Source organism: Chlorocebus sabaeus, chromosome 15 (assembly GCF_047675955.1).
Source record: "Chlorocebus sabaeus isolate Y175 chromosome 15, mChlSab1.0.hap1, whole genome shotgun sequence".
NCBI lineage: Eukaryota > Metazoa > Chordata > Mammalia > Primates > Cercopithecidae > Chlorocebus > Chlorocebus sabaeus.
The window spans coordinates 54,600,967-54,621,493 of record NC_132918.1 but is presented as its reverse complement, the minus strand read 5'-3'; the positions used below and the strand labels follow the sequence as shown (position 1 = coordinate 54,621,493).

The window sequence follows — 20,527 nt, the reverse complement described above, 5'->3', positions numbered from 1 at the left end:
AGAAACACAATAGAAACAGCAGTGATTTTCATGGAAGCAGTTCATACATCACTCACTTTTTCTTAATCTAAGGCTCTCTCTCTGCAGGTTCTGAAGAATACCTAAGGACACACATTAAATTATTAACAGTGGTCACCTTTGGAAAGAGAGGGACCGAGAAAGTTTTGTTTCACATATTCTTGGGATACTTTAAAGCAAGAGAGTGTATTACCTAAGGGTATGTATGTATGTATGGTCTTTCCCATATTTCTTCCTTTGCTTTTAAACACCAATGTTAAAAAAAAATCAGAAGTTTAGCTCAAAAAGATTATTGAGTTTTCTCATAAAGTGTTCAAGCCAAAGCAGGATTTCTAAGATGGTGGAGTAAGGAGGCTGGCATGCCCTCTTTCCAGGAAAACAACCTTTTAACCAGTAAAATTTACAAAATACAATAATTTAAAGTCTTTGCCAATTCTCTTAAGGGCATACAGCAAATGGAGAAAAATGATTATTCAAGAAAATCTGGCCAGGCACAGTGGCTCATGCCTGTAATCCCAGCACTCTGGGAGGCTGAGGTGGGTGGATCACTTGAGGTCAGGAGTTTGACACCAACCTGGCCAACATGGCAAGACCCAGTCCCTACAAAAAAAATTAGCCGGGCATGGTGGCACGCACCTGTAATCCCAGCTACTCAGGAGGCTGAGGCAGGAGAATCGCTTGAACCTGGGGCGGAGGTTGCAGTGAGCCAAGACCACCCCACTGCACTCCAGCCTGGGTGACAGTCTGGAGACTCTATCTCAAAAAAAAAAAAAAAAAAAGAGAATCTAATACATTTTGGTAAGCACAGCCAAAGTTTGTAGCATTTGATCCACAACCTGTTCCCTTCCCTTGTTTCCTTCTCCCTGCCACTACAACTCTATATTTTAGAAACTCTATGTAGTCCAGACAGGTGGCCAAGAAGATGGGGGTTCCCTCTCTCTCTAGTTCCCAGGCTACCCTGAAAGAAAGAAGCATACCATTTGCATTTCTCATCACCTCCCAGCCCTGTGTTGTATAAGTTCTATTCTGAACAGCGACCAGGTAAAATGAAGCTCCTTTTATCCCACCTAGCCTCCACCCCTGGGGTAAAATGCTACCCCGGGCACAGCAGGCTGAGAACATTGGGGCCCTGAATGCCCCACCTCAAACTCCCTGTCGAGAGATTCCAAACCTTGGGCAAGCTGAGAACCATGGGTTACCTATCCTCTGCTCTTGATGGAGTGAAAATGAGAGGGTGCTGGTAGTTCTCTGACACTAGCAGCAACAAATGACAGAGCAAAGCACCCAGAAGTTCCACAGAGAAAACCAGAGAAAGAGCCAAGAAGAACCTTCCTGGTGTCATAGTCAATCCTGGGAGGTGGATTTGTTAACTAACTGACTGTTGTAATCATTTGACAACCCATATGTATATCAAGACATCATATATACACCTTAAATCTATATTAATTTTTAAAGGATTTTTTCCGGGCTGGGCGTGGTGGCTCAAGCCTGTAATCCCAGCACTTTGGGAGGCCGAGACGGGTGGATCACGAGGTCAGGAGATCGAGACCATCCTGGCTAACATGGTGAAACCCCATCTCTACTAAAAAATACAAAAAAAACTAGCCGGGCGAGGTGGCGGGTGCCTGTAGTCCCAGCTACTCAGGAGGCTGAGGCAGGAGAATGGCGTGGACCCGGGAGGCAGCACTTGCAGTAAGCTGAGATCCAGCCGCTGCACTCCAGCCTGGGCTACAGAGCAAGACTCCGTCTCAAAAAAAAAAAAAAGGATTTTTTTCCCTTTTTTTTTTCTAACTAAAAAACAAGTGATTCTTAATTTCGGTAGCTCCCTTCGATTTATTTGAACATAGCCTACCAAATCCTCCACTGTGCTTGTGTGTTTTTTTTTTTTTTTTTAAATCATCATAGCACTGGAAGAATGTTTTATCACCAGTCTTTGGTGGTTATTAATAGGTTGCTGAGCTAACCTGGCATTTCATATGTTTCTTCTTATATGGAAGAAGGACAACATTTTATTGTTATTGATCTGCTTAAGTAATTGCTATGCTTAACGTTTCTTTTGTTTATAGGTTTCATATTTTGTGAGTTCATCTGTTTATCCATTAAGCATATTTGGAACAGGTTTAAAAAATAAAATAAAAAATAAAAGTCCTGGGAGTTGAGAAAGCTATGCACATATCCTACGCTGCCTTCACTCATGGGCAAACAAGGGAAGGGAATGAGGCAGACTTGAAACATTCCCCAAGCCACATACAGATCTATCAACATAGGGAGGAAGCTTCACTGGCAAAAGTGGTTTAAATACAACCTCTCACCAAACACTGGCTGAACAAACAGCTATTCTTACAACCAGGAGCAACTCCTAGGAGGCCAGGCTTAAAAATGAAATAATATGCTTCTCTGGTCGTCTGAAGACTGTGCACAGCCAAGGCTGCCTTTTCTCAGGAACAATCAGAGAGGTATCTTCCAAGCTGCTAGTCCCTGGCCTAAAATGTGGGCCAAAAAAGTAAATACCCTGAATTATGAAAGCAGCCTGCAAGCGATACACATATCCAACAGTAAAGGGTAAACCTAACTGGCTAAGGGGCTTAAGCACCTTTGATCAGTAAGTGGCTTATGCTAACCCAAGGGTGACCTCCTCAGCAGCCAAGACAAATGATAAAAACAAAGGAAAAAAGATCTAAGCAAAGACATCAGAGGTTGCACAAGGCAGAGAAAAAAGATTTCAGAGTTTGTTCATCCAAGTAACTAAACAAGTAAATGACCAACGAAAAAATAATATCAACCTCTGGGGGCAGATAATTAGTAAAGAGTAGCTATATTATTATTTCACAATATATCATTTTTGCAACATTTGTTCTTTTTATTTATTTATTATTTTGAGATAAGGTCTCACTCTGTCACCTAGGTTGGAGTACAGTGGCACAACCTTGGCTCACTGCAACCTCCACCTCTCAGGCTCAAGCCATCTTCCCACCTCAGCCTCCCAAGTAGCTGGGACTACAAGCATGCATCACCATGCCCAGCTAATTTTTGTATTTTTGTAGAGAAAGGGTTGTGCCATGTTGCCCAGGCTGGTCTTGAACTTGTGAGTTCAAGTGATCAGTCCGCCTCTGCCTCCCAAAGTGCTGGGATTACAGGTGTGAGCCACAGTGCTGAACAAATGTCCAGTTTTTAAGAAAAAATTATGAGACATACAAAGAAACAGGAAAATGTGATAGATACATTGATAAAAGAACAAGCAGCAGCACCTTGGCCCACAAAGATTTCAAAGCAATGATTATAAATAAAGTCCCCAACTTACAATGGTTTGATTACGATTCTTTTTTAACTTTATGATAGTGTTTTTAAGCTGTGTACTTTAATGGTGAGTACCCATGCAATCATTGTTTTGTACTTTCAGTACAGTATTCAACAAATTTCATAGTATATTTGACATTTCATCATAAAACAGGCTTTGTGTTAGATGATATTATCAAACTATAGGCTAATGTAAGTATTCTGCATGTTAAAGGTAGGCTATATTATTCTGTGATGTTTGGTAGATTAGTTGTATTAAATGCATTTTTGACTTACAATATTTTAAACTTATGAGGGGTGTATTAGGATGTAACCCCATCTTAAATCCAGGAGCATCTGTATGTTCGAAGAACTAAAGAAAATCTACTTAAAAGTTGGTATGATGACAATATCTCTCATGAAATAAAGAATATGAATTAAAAAAAAGAACCAAATGGAAATTCTTAAGTTGAAAGTATAATCAAAATTAAAAATGTACTATAGTGGCTTGACAGTAGATCTGAGCTGACAAAGGCAAGAAACACCACATTTGACGATATATCAAGAGGTTATGCCATCTGAAGAAGAGAGAGAAAAAAGAATAAACAAAAATGAACAGAGCCTGAGAGAAGTATGGGATACCATTAAATATACTGACATATGTGTAATGGGAGTAACCAAGATAGCAGACAAAAAAGCAGAAAAATATAGGAGAAATAATGGCTAAAAACTTGCCCAGTTTGATGAAAAACATAATTTTATACATCCAAAAGTTCAATGAACTCCAAACAGGATAAATGCAAAAAGTTTCACACATGGATTCATCATAGGAAAAATGCTAAAAGCCAAGGATAAAAAGAAAATCATGAAAGTAGTAAAAGAAAAGTAATTCACAACATAAAAAGAAAATCCAATAAAATTAACGATTAATTCTTATCACCTGGCTCACAATGGCGGCCAGAAGGCAGCGGGATGACATGGTCAAAGTGTTGAAAGTAAAAAACTATCAAACGAGAATCTTACATCACTTACTGTAACCTCAATCTCCTGGGCTCAAGCAATCTTCCTGCTTCAGCCTCCCAAAATGCTGGGTTTACAGGCATGAGCCACCCCTGAGAGAATTTGTTGCTATCAGACCTGCCTACTAAAAGAATTTAGTCAAGCTGAAACCAAATGTCATCACAGGATAATCTGAATTTACATGAAAAAACAAAGAGTGCCAGTAAAGGTAATTTGTAGGTAGTTATAGAAGTATAATTACAAATTTTGTATCCCTTTTCTCTTAACTGCTTTAAAAAGCAAATATATAAAACAATATGTATATTACTATATTGTTGGGTCAATAACATAGAAATGTAATATATTTGACAATAAACACAAAAGTGAGTGAAAGAGAAGCTGTATTTGATTATAGGAATGATACTAGATAGCAATTCGAATCCACAGGAAGAAAAGAAGAAAACCAGAAAAATGGTGAATAGAAAGATTAATATAATAAACTCTATAAACACATGCTTGCTTTCCTTTCTTTTCTCAGTTTCTATAAAAGATTATCTCATGTATAATTATAACAGTTTATTATTGGGTTTCTAATATATATAGATGGACCATGTATAACAAGAATAGCCAAAAAAGGAGAAAGGAAATGGATTTATATAGAATTAAAGTTTCTGTATTTCCTTAGAATAAACCAGGATAGACCTTAGGTAAATTTTGTTTTGTTGAGGTGGAATCTCACTCTATCATCCCGGGTGGAGTGCAGTGGCGCGATATTGGCTTACTGCAACCTCTGCCCCCTGGGGTTCAAGCAGTTCTCTCACCTTAGCCTCCCAAGTAACTCGGATTACAGGCATGTGCCAACATGCCCAGCTAATTTTTGTATTGTTAGTAGAGACAGGGTTTTACCATGTTGGCCAGGTTGGTCTTGAATTCTTGACCTCAAGTGATCTGCCCACCTCAGCCTCTCAAAGTGCTGGGATTATAGGCGTGAGCCACTGCACCCAGCCAGTAAATTTTGATAAGATGTATATTGTAAGGCCTGGTAAGACCACTAGGAACATAACTAAAAAAATACAATGAAAGATTAAAGGAATTAGTATGATACACTAGAAAACATACATTTAATATAAAAGAAGGCAATAAAGGAGAACCAAACCCCTACCCCCAAAAAACAAAAACAGAAACAAAAACCCCAGGAGACATACATAAAAAACAAAAAGTATAATAGTAGAGAATGTCAGGTTGACTTTAAAAACACATGATTCAATTTGCTGTCTACATGAAACACACTTTAGATTAAAAGCTACAAAGGCAGAAAGTGAAAGGATGGAAAAAAAAAGTGTACCATGCAAAACAGTAGTCAAAATAAAGCTGGCGTGGTTATAGTAGTATGACACAAAAATGTCTTAGAGACAGAGAATGACACTTTAGAATAAGACTCAATTAGTCAAGAAAATGTAACAATTAAAAATGTATATACAGGCCAGGTGTGGTGGCTCACACCTGTAATCCCAGCACTTTGGAGGCCGAGGTGGGCAGATCACTTGAGGTCAAGAGTTCAAGACCAGCCTGGCCAACATGGTGAAACCCCATCTCTACTAAAAATACAAAATTAGCCAGGTGTGGTGGCGTGCACCTGTAATCCCAGCTACCCAGGAGGCTGAGACAGGAGAATTGCTAGAACCCAGGAGGCGGAGATTGCAGTGAGCCAAGATTGAGCCACTGCACTCCAGCCTGGGAATCAGAGTAAGACTCCGTCTTAAAAAAAAAAAAAAAAGTATATATACTTAACAAGAGAGCCTGAAAATATATGAAGCAAAACTGACAGAACTGAAGGGACAAATAGAAAATTCAACAGTAATATTTGGAGACTTCAATATCTCACTTTCAAAAATGAATAGGACAACTAAGAAAAAGATTAACAAGAACACTGAAGACCTGAAAAGCACTATAAACAAAACTATAAGCTAATTAGATGGAACACATATCTACAGAACCAAAACTCCAACCAAAAACAGAAAGGTAACACATTTTCTCAAGTGATATATGGAAGAGTCTCTAAGACCATATGTTGGTCCATAAAACAAGTCTCAATAAATTTAAACGTATTAAAATAATACAATGCATGATCTCTGACCACAATGAAATGAAGAAACCAGTAACAGAAAAAAAATCTGGAAATACAGAAATACATAAAAATTAAACAAAATACTCCTGAATAACCAATAGGTTAAAGAAGAAATAAGTGAAAAGAGAAAATACTTTGAGATGGAAATGCAACATATCAAAACTTACAAGATGCAGCTAAGGTAATGTTCAGAGGAATATGTATAGCTGTAAATGTCTGTATTGAAAATGTTTTCAAACCACTCCCACTAATATTCAACACCTGTCTCTGTCTATCACATTACCCCATTTCAGTGCCTGAAACTCTCCTGTTTGTCTGCTTTCTTTTTTTTTTTTTAGAGACAGTCTCACTATCTTGCCCAGGCTGCTCTCAAACTTTTGCCCTCAAACAATCCTCCCACCTCAGGTCCGGAATAGCTGGGATTCCAGGTGGGAACCAGTGAGCCTGGCCATCTGCCCGTTTATGCTGTGCCCCCCTGCATTAGAGCATAAGCTTTACAACAGGAGCTTACCATACTAGGCACTAAATATTTTCTGATTAACATGACATCAACATCTTTACTTAGAACTACCACTTATATTCATATAAGTATTAACTGTCTCTCCAAAATTCTATTTATTTAGAATCTTGTTATTTTTTAAAAAATCAATTGATTGAGACAGGCTCCCCAGACTGTCGCCTGGGCGACAGTCTGGAATGCAGTGGCATAATCATAGCTCATTGCAGCCTCAAATTCCTGGGTTCAAGTGATTCTCCCATCTCAGCCTCCCAAGTAGCTGGGACTACAGGTACACACCACACCTGGCTAATTTTAAAATTTTTTATAGAGATGGGATCTTGCTACGTTGCCAGGACTGGTCTTGAATTCCTGGGCTCAAGCAATCCTCCTGCTTCAGCCTCCTTACAGGCGTGAATCACTGCACACAGCTAGAATATTATAAAGGACTCTCTGTCTTATCAGTTTATAAAATTTAGGATTCATTATAGTATTATCCTCTAAAAAATTTTTTTTTAAAATTTTTTATTGAGACAGAGTCTTGCTCTATTGCCCAGGCTGGAGTGGAGTGGCACGACTGCAGCTCACTGCAACCTCTGCCGCTTAGGTTCAAGCGGTTCTTGCGCATCAGCCTCCTGAGTAGTTGGGACTACAGGTGCGCGCCACCATGCCTAGCTAATGTTTTTGTATTTTTAATAGAGATGGGGTTTTCCCATGTTGGCCAGGCTGGTCTTAAACTACTGACCTCAGGTGATCCTCCTGCCTCAGCCTCCCAAAGTGCCAGGATTACAGGTATGAGCCACCGTGCCCAGACTAGAAAAGTTTTCTGGTTTGGTTTTAAATAAAACTTCCCCAATCAAGATTTTCTTCTGAAATTACATATATATTTCTTTAAACTGTTATCAATAATCAAAAAAAGCAAATATGAAAAAAATCAGTCTTTTGAAACAAGTCAAATAGAATATAAAACTAAAATGAAATTAATATAAAAGAAGGAAGAGTTACATAATGGCTAAGCCAGTGTTCATACATCTTTGAACTACATAATAAGAAATAATTTCCACCTGCTTAATTTCATGTTGCAGATTCTAGGGTACTAAAAGATAAGCAGTGAAATTACTACTATATAAATGCTTGAAAGAAAACGTATAATTCCTTAAACTATCAGAGCCTAAATTGTCAAGAGTAAAGATATCCAAATGATTAAAAATTTTTCAAAAAATAAACATTTACAACAGTGTTATTATAAAAACCACTTCTCTTGTAATGTGCAACTTACACCGTCTTTTTGTCCTGTCGAAGAAGTTTAGAAGAAAATTCACTTAGTACTTCAAGAAAAGCCAGATTAGGAGGTGGATACTCTTGTCCTTTCTGATTTTGGTATTTAAATGCAAACTCTATGCCATCCCTGAAGTGAAAGAAAATAACAACTTATTTTTCCAGATAGTGTAGTTCTCTCAATTGGTTAACATTACACAAATATTTGTGAAGGTAGTAAAATCATCACAAAAGGTAGAAAAATCTGATAAATTCAAATAATAAACTAATGTGAATATATAGGACATATTTGTGTATATTTATAGTACGAAACTGTAAGGTGGGAAAAACATACAAAAAATAGCTACAGAGCAACAAAGCTAAATTCCTGTGTTTTTTTTGTTTTTTTTTTTGTTTGTTTTTTGAGACAATGTCTCACTGTGTTGCCCAGGTTGGAGTGCAGTGATGCTATCATGGCTCACTGCCTTGACTTCCTGGGCTCAGGTGATTCTCCCACCTCAGCCTCCCGAGTAGCTGGGACTACACGTGTGTGCCACCACACCTGGGTAATTTTTGCATTTTTTGTAGAGATGGGGTTTCGCCATGTTGCCCAGGCTGGTCTCAAACTCCTGGGCTCAAGCAATTGGCCTCCCTTGGCCTTCCAAAGTGCTGGCATTACAGGCGTGAGCTACCGGCGCCCAGCCCCCTATGTGTAGTTTTTAGAGGTAACAAGATACCCTGGAAACAGAATTATTAATAGATTGCCAGAATATTTGCTTCTTGGAGCTGGTAATGGTACCAAGCTGGTAATGGTACTAAGCTGTGTGCATTTACTGAAGGTTTTCTGTTACTTCTGTTTTCACAATAATGAACCCCGAACCAATTTTGTATGGTCTTAACAAATAATTCTATAATTATTTTTTCAGAGACAGGGTCTCACTCTGTTTTCCAGGCTGGAGGGCAGTGGTACAATCATAGCTCACTATAACTCAAACTCCCAGTCTCAAGTGATCCTCCTGGCTCAGCCTACCAAGTAGCTAGGACTGCAGGCACATGCCACTATGCCTGGCTCTTTTTTATTTTTTGTAGGAGACAGGGTCTTACTCTATTGCCCAGGCTAGTCTCGAACTCCTGGCCCCAAATGATCCTCCTGCTTTGGGCTCCCAAAGCACTGGGATTACAGGTGTGAACCACCACACCCAGCCTGTATAGTCTCTCAAACCCACTGTTTTCTTACTGACAGACCAGACAATAATATATTATTAAATTTTGCTTTCTATATTTTGTAAGATGAACAAATGGGTGGTTTAAGTTGTTTCAAATTAAAAACGTCCTCCCAGTTTAGAATCTCTAAACTAGATAATCTCTAAAGTTATTGTAACTTAAAATTCTATCAATTGTCACTTTAAAAATGGGTCAAATAACAGTTATTTCACTAAAATTCAAGTAAACCAGATTCTGTATAACAAAGTGTTTATCTCACTCACTTGTGAAGTGTGGCAACTGCTTCTCGTGTCTTAATCTGGTCCAATCCAAATGTAAGGGCAAAGCGACGTGCCAGTTCTTTAATGCCACTGACATGGGCAGATGTCCTATCTAGGTTGGGACCTTGCTCTTGAACAAGTTCATTAAATAACTGGTAGAAAGAAAAAAAGAGGAAAAAACCTATAGCTCAGAATTTTAAAAATTTTATTTATTTTCAGAATAGGTAATTTAAAAATATGTAAAAGGTATAAAGTGAAAGGTTTCTCTCCTTGCATTGAACTTTAGCTACTCTGTTCCCTTTCTACAAATTGTCTATTATTAATAGCTTGAGTTAATTTTCATGCTAGTGGTGTGATTATATGCAGACAGAAATTTGTTTCTAATAATAATTTAAAAAATACATTCTTTTTTAATTGAGAGAGCCTCGCTCTGTCACGGAGGCTGGAGTGCAGTGGTGCAATCTCAGTTCACTACAACCTCCACCTCCCGGGTTCAAGTGATTCTCATGCCTCAGCCTCCCGAGTAGCTGGGATAATAGGCGTGTACCACCATGCCCATCTAACTTTTCGCATTTTTAGTAGAGATCTTGGCCAGGCTGGTCTCAAACTCCTGTCCTCAAGTGATCTGCCTGCCCTGGCCTCCCAAAGTACTGGGATTACAGGCGTGAGCCACCACACCTGGCCAAAAGAACGTATTTTGAGATGGGAAAAAGAAATGTATTTATAGAAGTACACTGTATATTTATAAACATCTGTTCTTTTTGTTATTTTTACAGGAATGACAATATATGACACACACGGTTAAGAGGTTTGTTTTTTCACTTATTATATTTCAAACAAGAACATTATATAAAAGAAGACCATTTGCATACATGGGGCTATGATTTTTCCCATCCAGTAACAAAATACACCAAAAAGTTCTTAAGCTGGGTGGAGTTTTATAAATTGCATATCTGTTAGCTATTTTCTGTGAAAATAACAACAAAAACAGAACCCTGGACGTAATATACAAGCAATCATCATTCCACAAATCTAAAAACTTAATTGCATCCGTAGACATCGACCTTTCCTCCTGTTATGAAGGGTGAACTGTCCAGACTTTCATTTAAAGCCACTCCCTCCTATGTATTAGACAAGAAGGCAGTATATAAGGTTTCACCTGCTCAATAGTTTTGCTCTTGTGTTTACGGCTCTCTCCTGCCTCCTAAACTATTCCTTCTGTACTAGATGCATACATCTTAAAAATACTCTTAACTTCTTGACCCCATTTCCTCTGCCAGCTACTAACCCATTTCTCTGATTCCCTTTATAGCAAAGGTCCTGAAGAGTATTGTTGACATTTCTTCAGTTTCTCACCTCCCAATCTCTCAATTCTAATCACACCTGATTCACTGAAATAGCTCTTGGGTGCTAATATGTTCTGCACCTTTTTAGTTTTCTTCAGCAATAGATTGGCCTGAACTATTGGCTGTGTCATTACTGAAGGAATAGTTCTTCCAGGGACTTCAAATTTATTCACAGATAATTGTTTATAATTTTTTTTTTTTTTTTTTTGAGGAGTCTCGCTCTGTCACCCAGGCTGGAGTGCAGTGGCGTGATTTCAGCTCACTGCAAGCTCCACCTCCAGGGTTCATGCCATTCTCCTGCCTCAGCCTCCTGAGTAGCTGGGACAACAGGCACCAACCACTACGTCCAGCTAATTTTTTGTATTTTTAGTAGAGATGGGGTTTCACCGTGTTAGCCAGGATGGTTTTTAGTAGAGACGGAGTTTTACCGTGTTAGCCAGGATGGTCTCTATCTCCTGATCTTGTGATCCGCCCACCTCAGCCTCCCAAAGTGCTGGGATTACAGGCTGTTTATAAATTCTTAAACTTTAAAATGTTTTCACATATTGGTATATACAATAACTTTAAACTTTAAAACTTAAAGTGTACATTTAAAGTGAATACAAAGAATACATTTTGTTGTGAAAAATTCAAAGAATATCAAAGTAAAAGTTCTTCTTTCTCTCTTCTACCAAATACCATTATTCTCTCCAAAGGTAACCAGTGTTTAAAGTCTGCAAGTTTTCTACATTACATTTACAGCTAAAGTTTTTATTTTTACATAAATAGTAGCATACTGCATTTGTCCTGAAACTTGCCATTTTTCACTCAATATTTTGTCTTAAAAATCCTTTATCTATCTCAGTTTATTTAACCATTCCCCTGTTGACAGACATTTAGACTATTTCCAGTTTGTTACTATATAGAGACTGCTGCAATAAAACATCTTTTACATATATTTATTGGTACACACCTGTGCATATCCACGTACATACCTAGAAGCAAAATTACTGGTTTAAAGGGAATATATATCTTCAATTTTGGAATATACTACAAAACTGTCTTCTAAGAAGGCAGTTTTAAAAAGGGGCCTTTTCCTCTATATCTTTATCAATCATTTTAATTCATGCCAATCTGTTGAGCAAGAAGTATCCATTTTAATTTGTATTTCATTAATAATAATTATTAGAAATAGGGTCTCACTCTGTCACCTAGGCTGGAATGCAGTGGTGCAATCATAACTCACTGCAGCTTTGAACTCCTAGGCTCAAGCCATCCTCTCACTTTACCCTCCCGAGTAGCTGGGACTACAGGGTGCGTGCCAACACATTCGGCTATTTTTGTTTTTGGATACGGGGGTCTTGCCATGTTGCCTAGGCTGGTCTTGAATTCATGGGCTCAAGCGATTCGCCTGCCTTGGCTTCCCAAAGTGCTGGAATTACATGTGTGGGCTAATGTGCTTGGCTTTTATTAATTATTAATTATTTATGTTATATATAATTAATTAATGCCTCTTTCCTTTCTTTTGCTTTGAGACACAGTTTCACTTCTGTTGCCCAGGCTGGAGTGCCATGGCATGATCTCGGTTCACTGCAACCTCCGCCTCCCGGGTTCAAATGATTCTTCTGCCTCAGCCTCCCGAGTACCTGAGATTACAGGCACCCACCACAACACTCAGCTAATTTTTTGTATTTTTAGTAGAGATGGGGTTTCACCATGTTGGCCAGGCTGGTCTTGAACTCCTGACCTCAGGTGATCCGCCTGCCTCAGCCTCCCAAAGTGCTGGGATTACAGGTGTGAGACACTGCGCCCAGCCTAATGCCTCTTTTCATGTTTACTGGTTTGTAAGATTCTTCCTTGGAAAAGTGCCTTTTTCATATCCCTTGCTCACTTTTCTATGGGATTTATTTATCTTTCCTACTGATCTGTAGGATTTGCTATGTAGGACTGAAAATATTTCCCCCGTCATTTTTTTTTTAACTTTGCTCAAAGTGCAAATTGATGTATACATCTATTTAATCTATATAAATTTATACAGATTGGCTGGGACAAGGTGGCTTATGTCTATAATCCCAGCACTTTGGGAGGCCAAGGCAGGTGGATCACTTGAGGCCAAGCAGTTTGAGACCAGCCTGGCCAACATGGCGAAACACATCTCTACAAAAAAAAAAAAAAAAAAAAAAAGAAGAACAGATCATCAATTTTTAACTTTGTGACTTCTTTAGAAAGAGGATTTAAAAAATATCCTCTTATTTTCTCATAAACCCTTACTTTTGGCCTTTTATATATAAACCATCTAGTAGTTATTGTGGATACACATTAGGTAGGACTATAAACAGCTATTTTTCCAAATACACAGTCAGCTGACCCATCACCATTTATTGAATAGTCCCAATCCTTTTGCCACTGATATGAGACTTTTATCATAAACTACATACAAACATATATATATATTATGTATTTATAAATATGCACATATCACATATATATATCCACCAGGCCCCCTGAAATAATTTTAAATTACTAAGCATTTATTAGAAATCTTATTTATGCAATATGAAAAACATTTTATCTCCTGGTACCCTTCCTCATGAAATACTTTTTATATTTTTCTTCTTAAATTATTACTTTTTAAATTTCCAATTTCACATTTCATCTAGTCCAAGAATAAATCACCTTAGGATTACATCTATTTGAAATATGAACTCTAGGATTTTCTTCCAAAAGAAAAGACACCTAACCTATGTCTTTGTACCAGAAAATATCCACCGTAATGCACTGACAAAACTATATAAAATGACCTAGTTTAAATGAGACAAGATACCTAGCAAATATTAAGCACAGAGAAGTGCAATTAATGTTATTTCTATTCTTTGTCTCCCTCTCTCCAAATTTCTTACCTGTTGCAAACTGAGAATGAGAGTCTTGGCACACTGAATTTTATCAATCTGCCTGGTTTTACTCAGTGTTTCCTTAATAATATCACCATAGTCATTGTAATACTGTGAGGGAAAAAAAGAAAACACAGCTTTAAAATTATTGAAATTTCATGAGATAAAGAATAGGTTGGTGTCACCTCCTTTGAAAATGGAAAAAAAAAAAACAGGTTGGTGAAAGAAAGGAAAGGTAAATAAACAAGTGTTTAATTTCTTCATCTTAAACATAACAGGAGTTAAATAACTGTCTAAAGTTAAAGGAATGCACATTTGATGTTTAAGATTATTAACTAATATTAGTAAAACCAAAAAAGCTGGGAATTCCAGGAAGAGAGGTGGTGAGAAAAATTCCCCATTCTTGTTTTTTCATGTTTGATACAGGGTCTCACTCTGTTACCTTATCCAAGCTGGAGTGCAGTGGTGTGATTGTAGCTCACTGCAGCCTTCAACTCTGGGCTCTGGTGATCCTCCCACCTCAGCCTCCTAAATAGCTGGGACCACAGGCGTGTGCCACCACGCCTGGCTAATTTTAAAAAAAAAAAATTTTTTTTTTGTGGGGTTTTTGCCATGTTGCCCAAGCTGGTCTTGAACTCTTGACCTTAAGTGAGCTACCCACCTCAGCCTCCCAAAATGCTGGGATTACAGATGTGAGCCACTGCACCTCGCCTTGTCCATTCTTGTTTTTTGTTTTTATTTTTATTTGTTTTTGAGATGAAGTCTCACTCTGTTGCCCAGGCTGGAGTGCAATGGCATGACTCGGCTCACTGCAACCTCGGCCTCCTGGGTTCAAGCGATTCTCCCACCTCAGCCTCCCAAGTAGATGGGACAACAGGTGTGTGCCACCACACTTGGGTAATTTTTATATTTTCAGTAGAGATGGGGTTTCACCATGTTGGCCAGGTTGGTCTTGAACTCCTGACCTCAAGTGATCCACCAGCCTCATCCTCCCAAAGAGCTGGGATTACAGGCGTGAGCCACTGTGCCCGGACCCATTCTTTAAAACATGATTGAACAGACAACATCTAAAATGTACAGATCAAGAAACAGAATTTTGGTAGAAGTCTCCTGAAGAACTAAAACCAAAACAGTTAAAACTGCTTACTTCCGGGGGGGGGGGGCCTAAACAGGGGGAAGGGGGGATTAGGGTAACAGACTTAACTCTTCATTTAATACTCTGTGTACTATCTCATCCCCCAAACCCCTATCAACATGTCCATATTTTACTATCGAAATATAAAAAAGTAAAACACAGACATTTTCAACAGTGACTGGGAAAAGTTATAATTCAGTTTTTTGACATAAGATTTAAAGAAGTTTTCTGTGAGTAAATAATCAAAAAGTTTCATTTAAAACCATTAAATCTGGATATTGTTTCCAAGCTAAAGTCTACAGTCTATGTGAAGAAGTGATTAATAACAGTTTGGCAATTTAGATTTTCAAAATCTCAAAAACATAGGTATGTTTCCACAATGTGAAATGCTAAAAGGCGAACAGCTCAAAAGGATCATCCTTTTAGTGCAAAGAAGAATTATCTCAATGAAGAAAAAAGGAGAAATATCAAAACACGAAAGTACTGGAGCAGGCAGATTTCTTTTAAGTTCAGATTGAACTAATTATGTACAAAAGATGGAGGAAAAGCCACATAGCCATATATCAGAAGAGCAAATAGCTATTACAATACTCACAAAAAGGTTAGAGCCTATAATGAACAGAAGTGTCCCTGAAATGTTAAGGATGATAAAAATTCTGAATTAAGACTTGCTTCTTGGAACCAATGAACTATTGTTAAAGGATTACCAGGAAAAACCAGAACTCAACACATTTTATGCTTCTTTATTTCCTGCTAAAGCGAAAACTATATAAAAAGGGTAGGATAAACACTTATAAAATGGAACTAACATCCAGGTTTAGTGAAGAGATAATGAAAGCATCAAGTTGTTCCAAACTGAATTAGTTTCCTAGGTCAGATGAATTGTGTCTTAACAAAATTTGTGGGGATTATGGAAACTTTGTGCTCTTTAAGAAATGGTAAAGAATAGGAAAGATGCTAGAGGACAGAGAAAGATAATCATAGTTCTGATTTTCCAAAGGGAAAGAAGGTTATATGGAAAATTAACCCCTCCTCCACAAATGCCTGGGATCCACCCTAGATAGTTCTCATTAGGTTGAGTGGGATCCAGGAACATGCAATTTGCAATAAAGTTCCAGGTGACCAATGGAAAATCAGGATGAGGAATAACTATTCTGAACAATACCATCAGTGAGCTTGATGCTGAGCCTAAGATTACAGAATACATTATTAAATGTAATGCCTGCGAATATTTGGAAAGGAAATGGTCATTGGAAGCAAGCAGTTTACTAACAGATCATGACATTTTCTTTTAGAAAGGTTCAACATGCAAATATCACAGTCTATTTGGATATCAATAATTAGTTTGACAAGCTCTTTCATGATTTCCTTGTGGACTAAGTAGAGAAAAATGAGCTGAAACAGGTAGGTATATTTATGCTGCTGTCTTGGCAAGGGCTTGTCTTCCTTCCCATGCTCATCTAGTAAGCTCCTATTCATCCATGCAACTCTGTTTACATATTAGCTTTAGGAATTCTTCTCTTGCTCTTCTCACTTAAGTGTCTCTCTATTATTTGGTGTTAGGTTAGTAATTTATACATCTATCACAACAATAATCATGCTGAAGCTTTGTGGTCCAGTGAAAAGAGCTAAGCTTTGAAGTTAGACAAACCTAAAATAAAATCCCAGTTTCTGTTACTTTAATAGTTGTGTGTGACCTTGGAAGGTTTACCTCTTGATCCTTAGTTTCCTTATATGTAAATGATGATACTATTTCTTACATCACAGGGTTATTAGAAAGATCAATGATAATGTGAAAGTCTTAGAACAGTGTCTCAAATATAAATGGCATGAACACACGGCAGTCATTCATTATCAGTATGCTACATTATGTTTACATATTAGTTAACTCTTAATCTGTAAGCTCCTTAGTGCAGAAATCATGTCTTACTTAAACCTCTGGCTACCAGCACATGACTCATCACACTACAGTTGTTCAGCAAAATATGATAAATCAGCTACTATATCATAACTGGAATTGGACCATATCGAAACATGAAGACACAAGTAGATCAAATGGCACATACAAAATTCTAAATAGAGGCAAAAGAGAATATTCTCTGTGACACAAGAACAAGGCAAATACAGGAAAACTGAGAAGTATTTCCTCCCATCCGTGCCTGTCAGGCCACATCAAGAAGAGTTCTGAGCACTGCTTTTTCAGAGGGTCAGGAACAAAATGCAGCTTATGAAAGTAGCTAAAAAGTATGTTCTTTCATATAAATGCTCGAACTCCTACTCAGTGGAACGGATATAATAGTACAAACTGATAAAAAGCTTATATAAAAGAGAGAAACTTTATCATAAAATCATCCACATTACATAGGTGAAAAGCTGTCAATTTTAGCTTGTCTTCATCCTTTCAATTGCAAACTTCTCTGCCAGTTAGAGGAAGGAGAAAAATAATATTTAACTATACCTTCATGTAGTGTTTGAAGATGTCTGCAGCTGCATGCATGTCAACAATGTCATAAATGATAAGTTTGCTGAAAGCAGCAAGTAGATTCCTTCTTTTATGTAAGGCCTCAATTTTATTAGCTTCATCTTCTTCATCACCCTCTAAACACAGATTATAAATTGGTTATGAATTCTGGTACTTTATCCACGTAAAACAATGCGGATAATCTGTATAATTGAAAATTAGCTTAATATTATAACTTTACAAATAGTACAAATCAGTTTTAGATGGGACAAAAACTGTTACATTAATTATTTTAGGGTACTGTATTTAGTTACTTATTTATCAAACACTAAATAGGTACTAAAGTTCCTATCTTCTTAGGAGATTACCATAGTAAAGACTGAATAAGATAAGCAAACCATGTGTAGTCTACCCTCCCTATCTGTGGATGCAGAACCCACAGATAGGGACGGCTGACTATACTATACCATTTTATTTAAGAGATTTGGGCATCCATGGATTTTGGTATGAGTGGGAGTCCTCGAACCAATCCCCCACAATACTGAGGGACAGCTGTATAAAAAGATTGTTTTTCTGATACTTGTGTCAAAGCAATACTGTGAAATTATCTGTTTACCTTTAAAATGCTGTCTTTTCTTATTTCAATATTCCTTATGTGTTAATACATTCTCACAGAGAGAACACTTCTGAAAATTTTTAAGACACAGGGAAAAAGTTTTCTTTCAGAAAAATATTTAGGGAAGAAATGGAAATATGGATGAGTTAAATTTTCAGTGCTCATCCTAAACATGGTTACATTATCAACTGAGAAACAAAATATTTTGCAAACCATGTTATGCACATCAAAAAAAATTTTAAAGCCCTATCAAATACTTTCAAAACAAGTGTGTTTCTTTCTTAAATTTATAAGTTTCAGACCCTACTGGGTTTTCTATTTGTAATCCTAGAAAAAACATGCCAACTACACTCCAGATGATAACATTTGTTTCAGGCTCCATACTGACCCTCTCCTGTCCTGGCCTGCCCTTATCTTCTTTTTTCTCTTCCTTATATGTAGAGATTCATAAAAAGAATTTGCTGGCAGTCTCTCCTTTCTACTAAATAGTCTTATTGTGAAGCATCAGTGGTTTGACAAGTGGACATTTTTTTGCTTAAGGCAAGTAGCAGGTAAATTTGTCTCTTGAGATGAAAACAGACTCTAAATAAACATACTGTTTTACAGACTAGTATTTTCCAAAATGTTCTAAAAGAACAGCTGAACAGTATCAAATAGATTTGTGGATCAAATATACTTCTTACATTATTTTACAGAGCTTAAATAATCTATTTCACAAATAACCTATTCTAAGTGACACTTATTTACAACTAATCATTAACAATTCAGTCTAATATTGCTAAGTTATTACTCTGCAGGCACAGCACAACTTTCACTAGTGAGGTTTAATAACACTTTTTCAGCATTTAATATCAAACAGTTATGTTTTGTTCATTTAAGTAATACATAATGACCACTTAGGAATAGAATGGAACCTGGATACTTTCCTTTAGAAAAAGTATGAACCTGGATATAGCCAATTAGAAACAACATCTATCCTACATACACATTTGTACATGTGGGAAATGACAAATGTACACTACTATTCATTATACCATAGTTTGTAATAGCTGATGACTGGAAACTAGTCATATGTCAATTTATGTGAGATGGATTATACGTATTATGCTATATCTACATAAAGAAATGCTGTAGAGCTGTTAGAGAAAGAGCTCTTTATATAACGACAGGAAAAGATCTGAGGTACAATGTTAAAGGAGGGAGACTTCACTATGTACATTTTTATTCTTGTTGGTTTCTGAACTATTAACTTTTTTTTTTAATTTTTGTTTTTTTCTGTTTTGTAGAGACAAGGTCTTGCCATATTGCCCAGGCTGCTCTTAAACTTCTGGGTTCGAGCAATCCTCCTGCCTCGGTCTCCCAAAGTGCTTCTGGATTACTGGTGTCAGCCACTGCACCCAGCCAACTTTTTTAAAAGAAAGAAATCTCAATTTTTACAATTGAATTTGTTTCTTTTCTCCTATCTTTTGGGGTTGGTAAAACAAAATCAATATTGACAAGATGATAGCTACAAGTACCCATGCTCTGGTTCTCCTCGTCTTGGTCAATAAAAACGTGATCCATCACAAAACTGAGAAGTTCAGACTGGAGTCCAGTATCTGGATTAAACACCAAAGGTTGAAGGCCCTCTCTGCCACCCGTCATTAATTGATGGCTGAAAATCATCAGAAGATCACAGAGTAACATGAAAGCCTGGAATACAAAGGCAATTCATCAGCAAAATACTACACAAATGTAACTACAAGTCAACATTAATGAAAACATATGAAATTAAAACATAGTTTAACAGCAATACCATAATATAAATTTTAAGTATTTAAATTCCAAATATTTAGTTACAATTTCCAAATTTAATAAAATTACTTTTTCTCACTAAACACTTGTCTTATTTAAGACTTTTCCCAAATATAACCTATTTCTTTTACTCCTCTGTATCAACTCAAAAACAGCTCATTAAGATAGTTTGACTTGAACTTTTAAAAAATGAGTTTAAGCAAGATGTTGATCACAGGTCAAAAGAACAAAATGAGTTTAACTCAACTCTGGAAATACAAAATTGATATAACAGATTATAACAAAGATTAGAAATCAACTGTATATTGCTTAATCAAATTAGCATAAAATTTGAAACTCTAATTCAACATAGTATAATGAATACTTCTAAAAATTCTGATGTTAAAAAATTCTGTCAGTGTACTACTGCACATTGATATTTCCATCAACAATGGACTGCATATACATGATGGTGGATCCCATAAGCTTGTAATGGAGCTGAAAAATTCCTATCACCTAGTAATGTAGTAGCTACATAACCCTGTGGTGCAACACATTACTCACAAGTTTGTTGTGATGTTGTTTGTGGTGATGCTGGTGTATTATGATGCCAGTCATATAATAGCATAGCATATACAACTTGTGTATAGAACCTAATGCTTGAGGAT

General features: G+C 37.0%; 1 protein-coding gene and 1 long non-coding RNA gene across 5 annotated transcripts in view; one reads left to right on the top strand and one right to left on the bottom strand.

Moving 5' to 3' along the window:
* Positions 1-20,527, bottom strand: part of STAG1 (STAG1 cohesin complex component) — a 400,634-nt gene that overhangs the window by 13,409 nt on the left and 366,698 nt on the right. For all 4 annotated transcript variants that reach the window (XM_008009040.3, XM_073023594.1, XM_073023595.1 and 1 more), the window contains 5 exons: positions 19,604-19,778; positions 17,468-17,607; positions 13,884-13,985; positions 9,662-9,810; positions 8,197-8,325 (listed from right to left, as the gene is read on the bottom strand). In XM_008009040.3, the coding sequence (XP_008007231.1) occupies positions 8,197-8,325; positions 9,662-9,810; positions 13,884-13,985; positions 17,468-17,607; positions 19,604-19,778 (695 nt within the window). The remainder of the gene's footprint in view (positions 1-8,196; positions 8,326-9,661; positions 9,811-13,883; positions 13,986-17,467; positions 17,608-19,603; positions 19,779-20,527) is intronic.
* LOC140713489 (uncharacterized) lies at positions 6-19,610 on the top strand. The gene is made up of 3 exons (XR_012095581.1): positions 6-217; positions 10,435-10,466; positions 19,373-19,610. It is a non-coding gene; the product is annotated as an uncharacterized lncRNA (long non-coding RNA).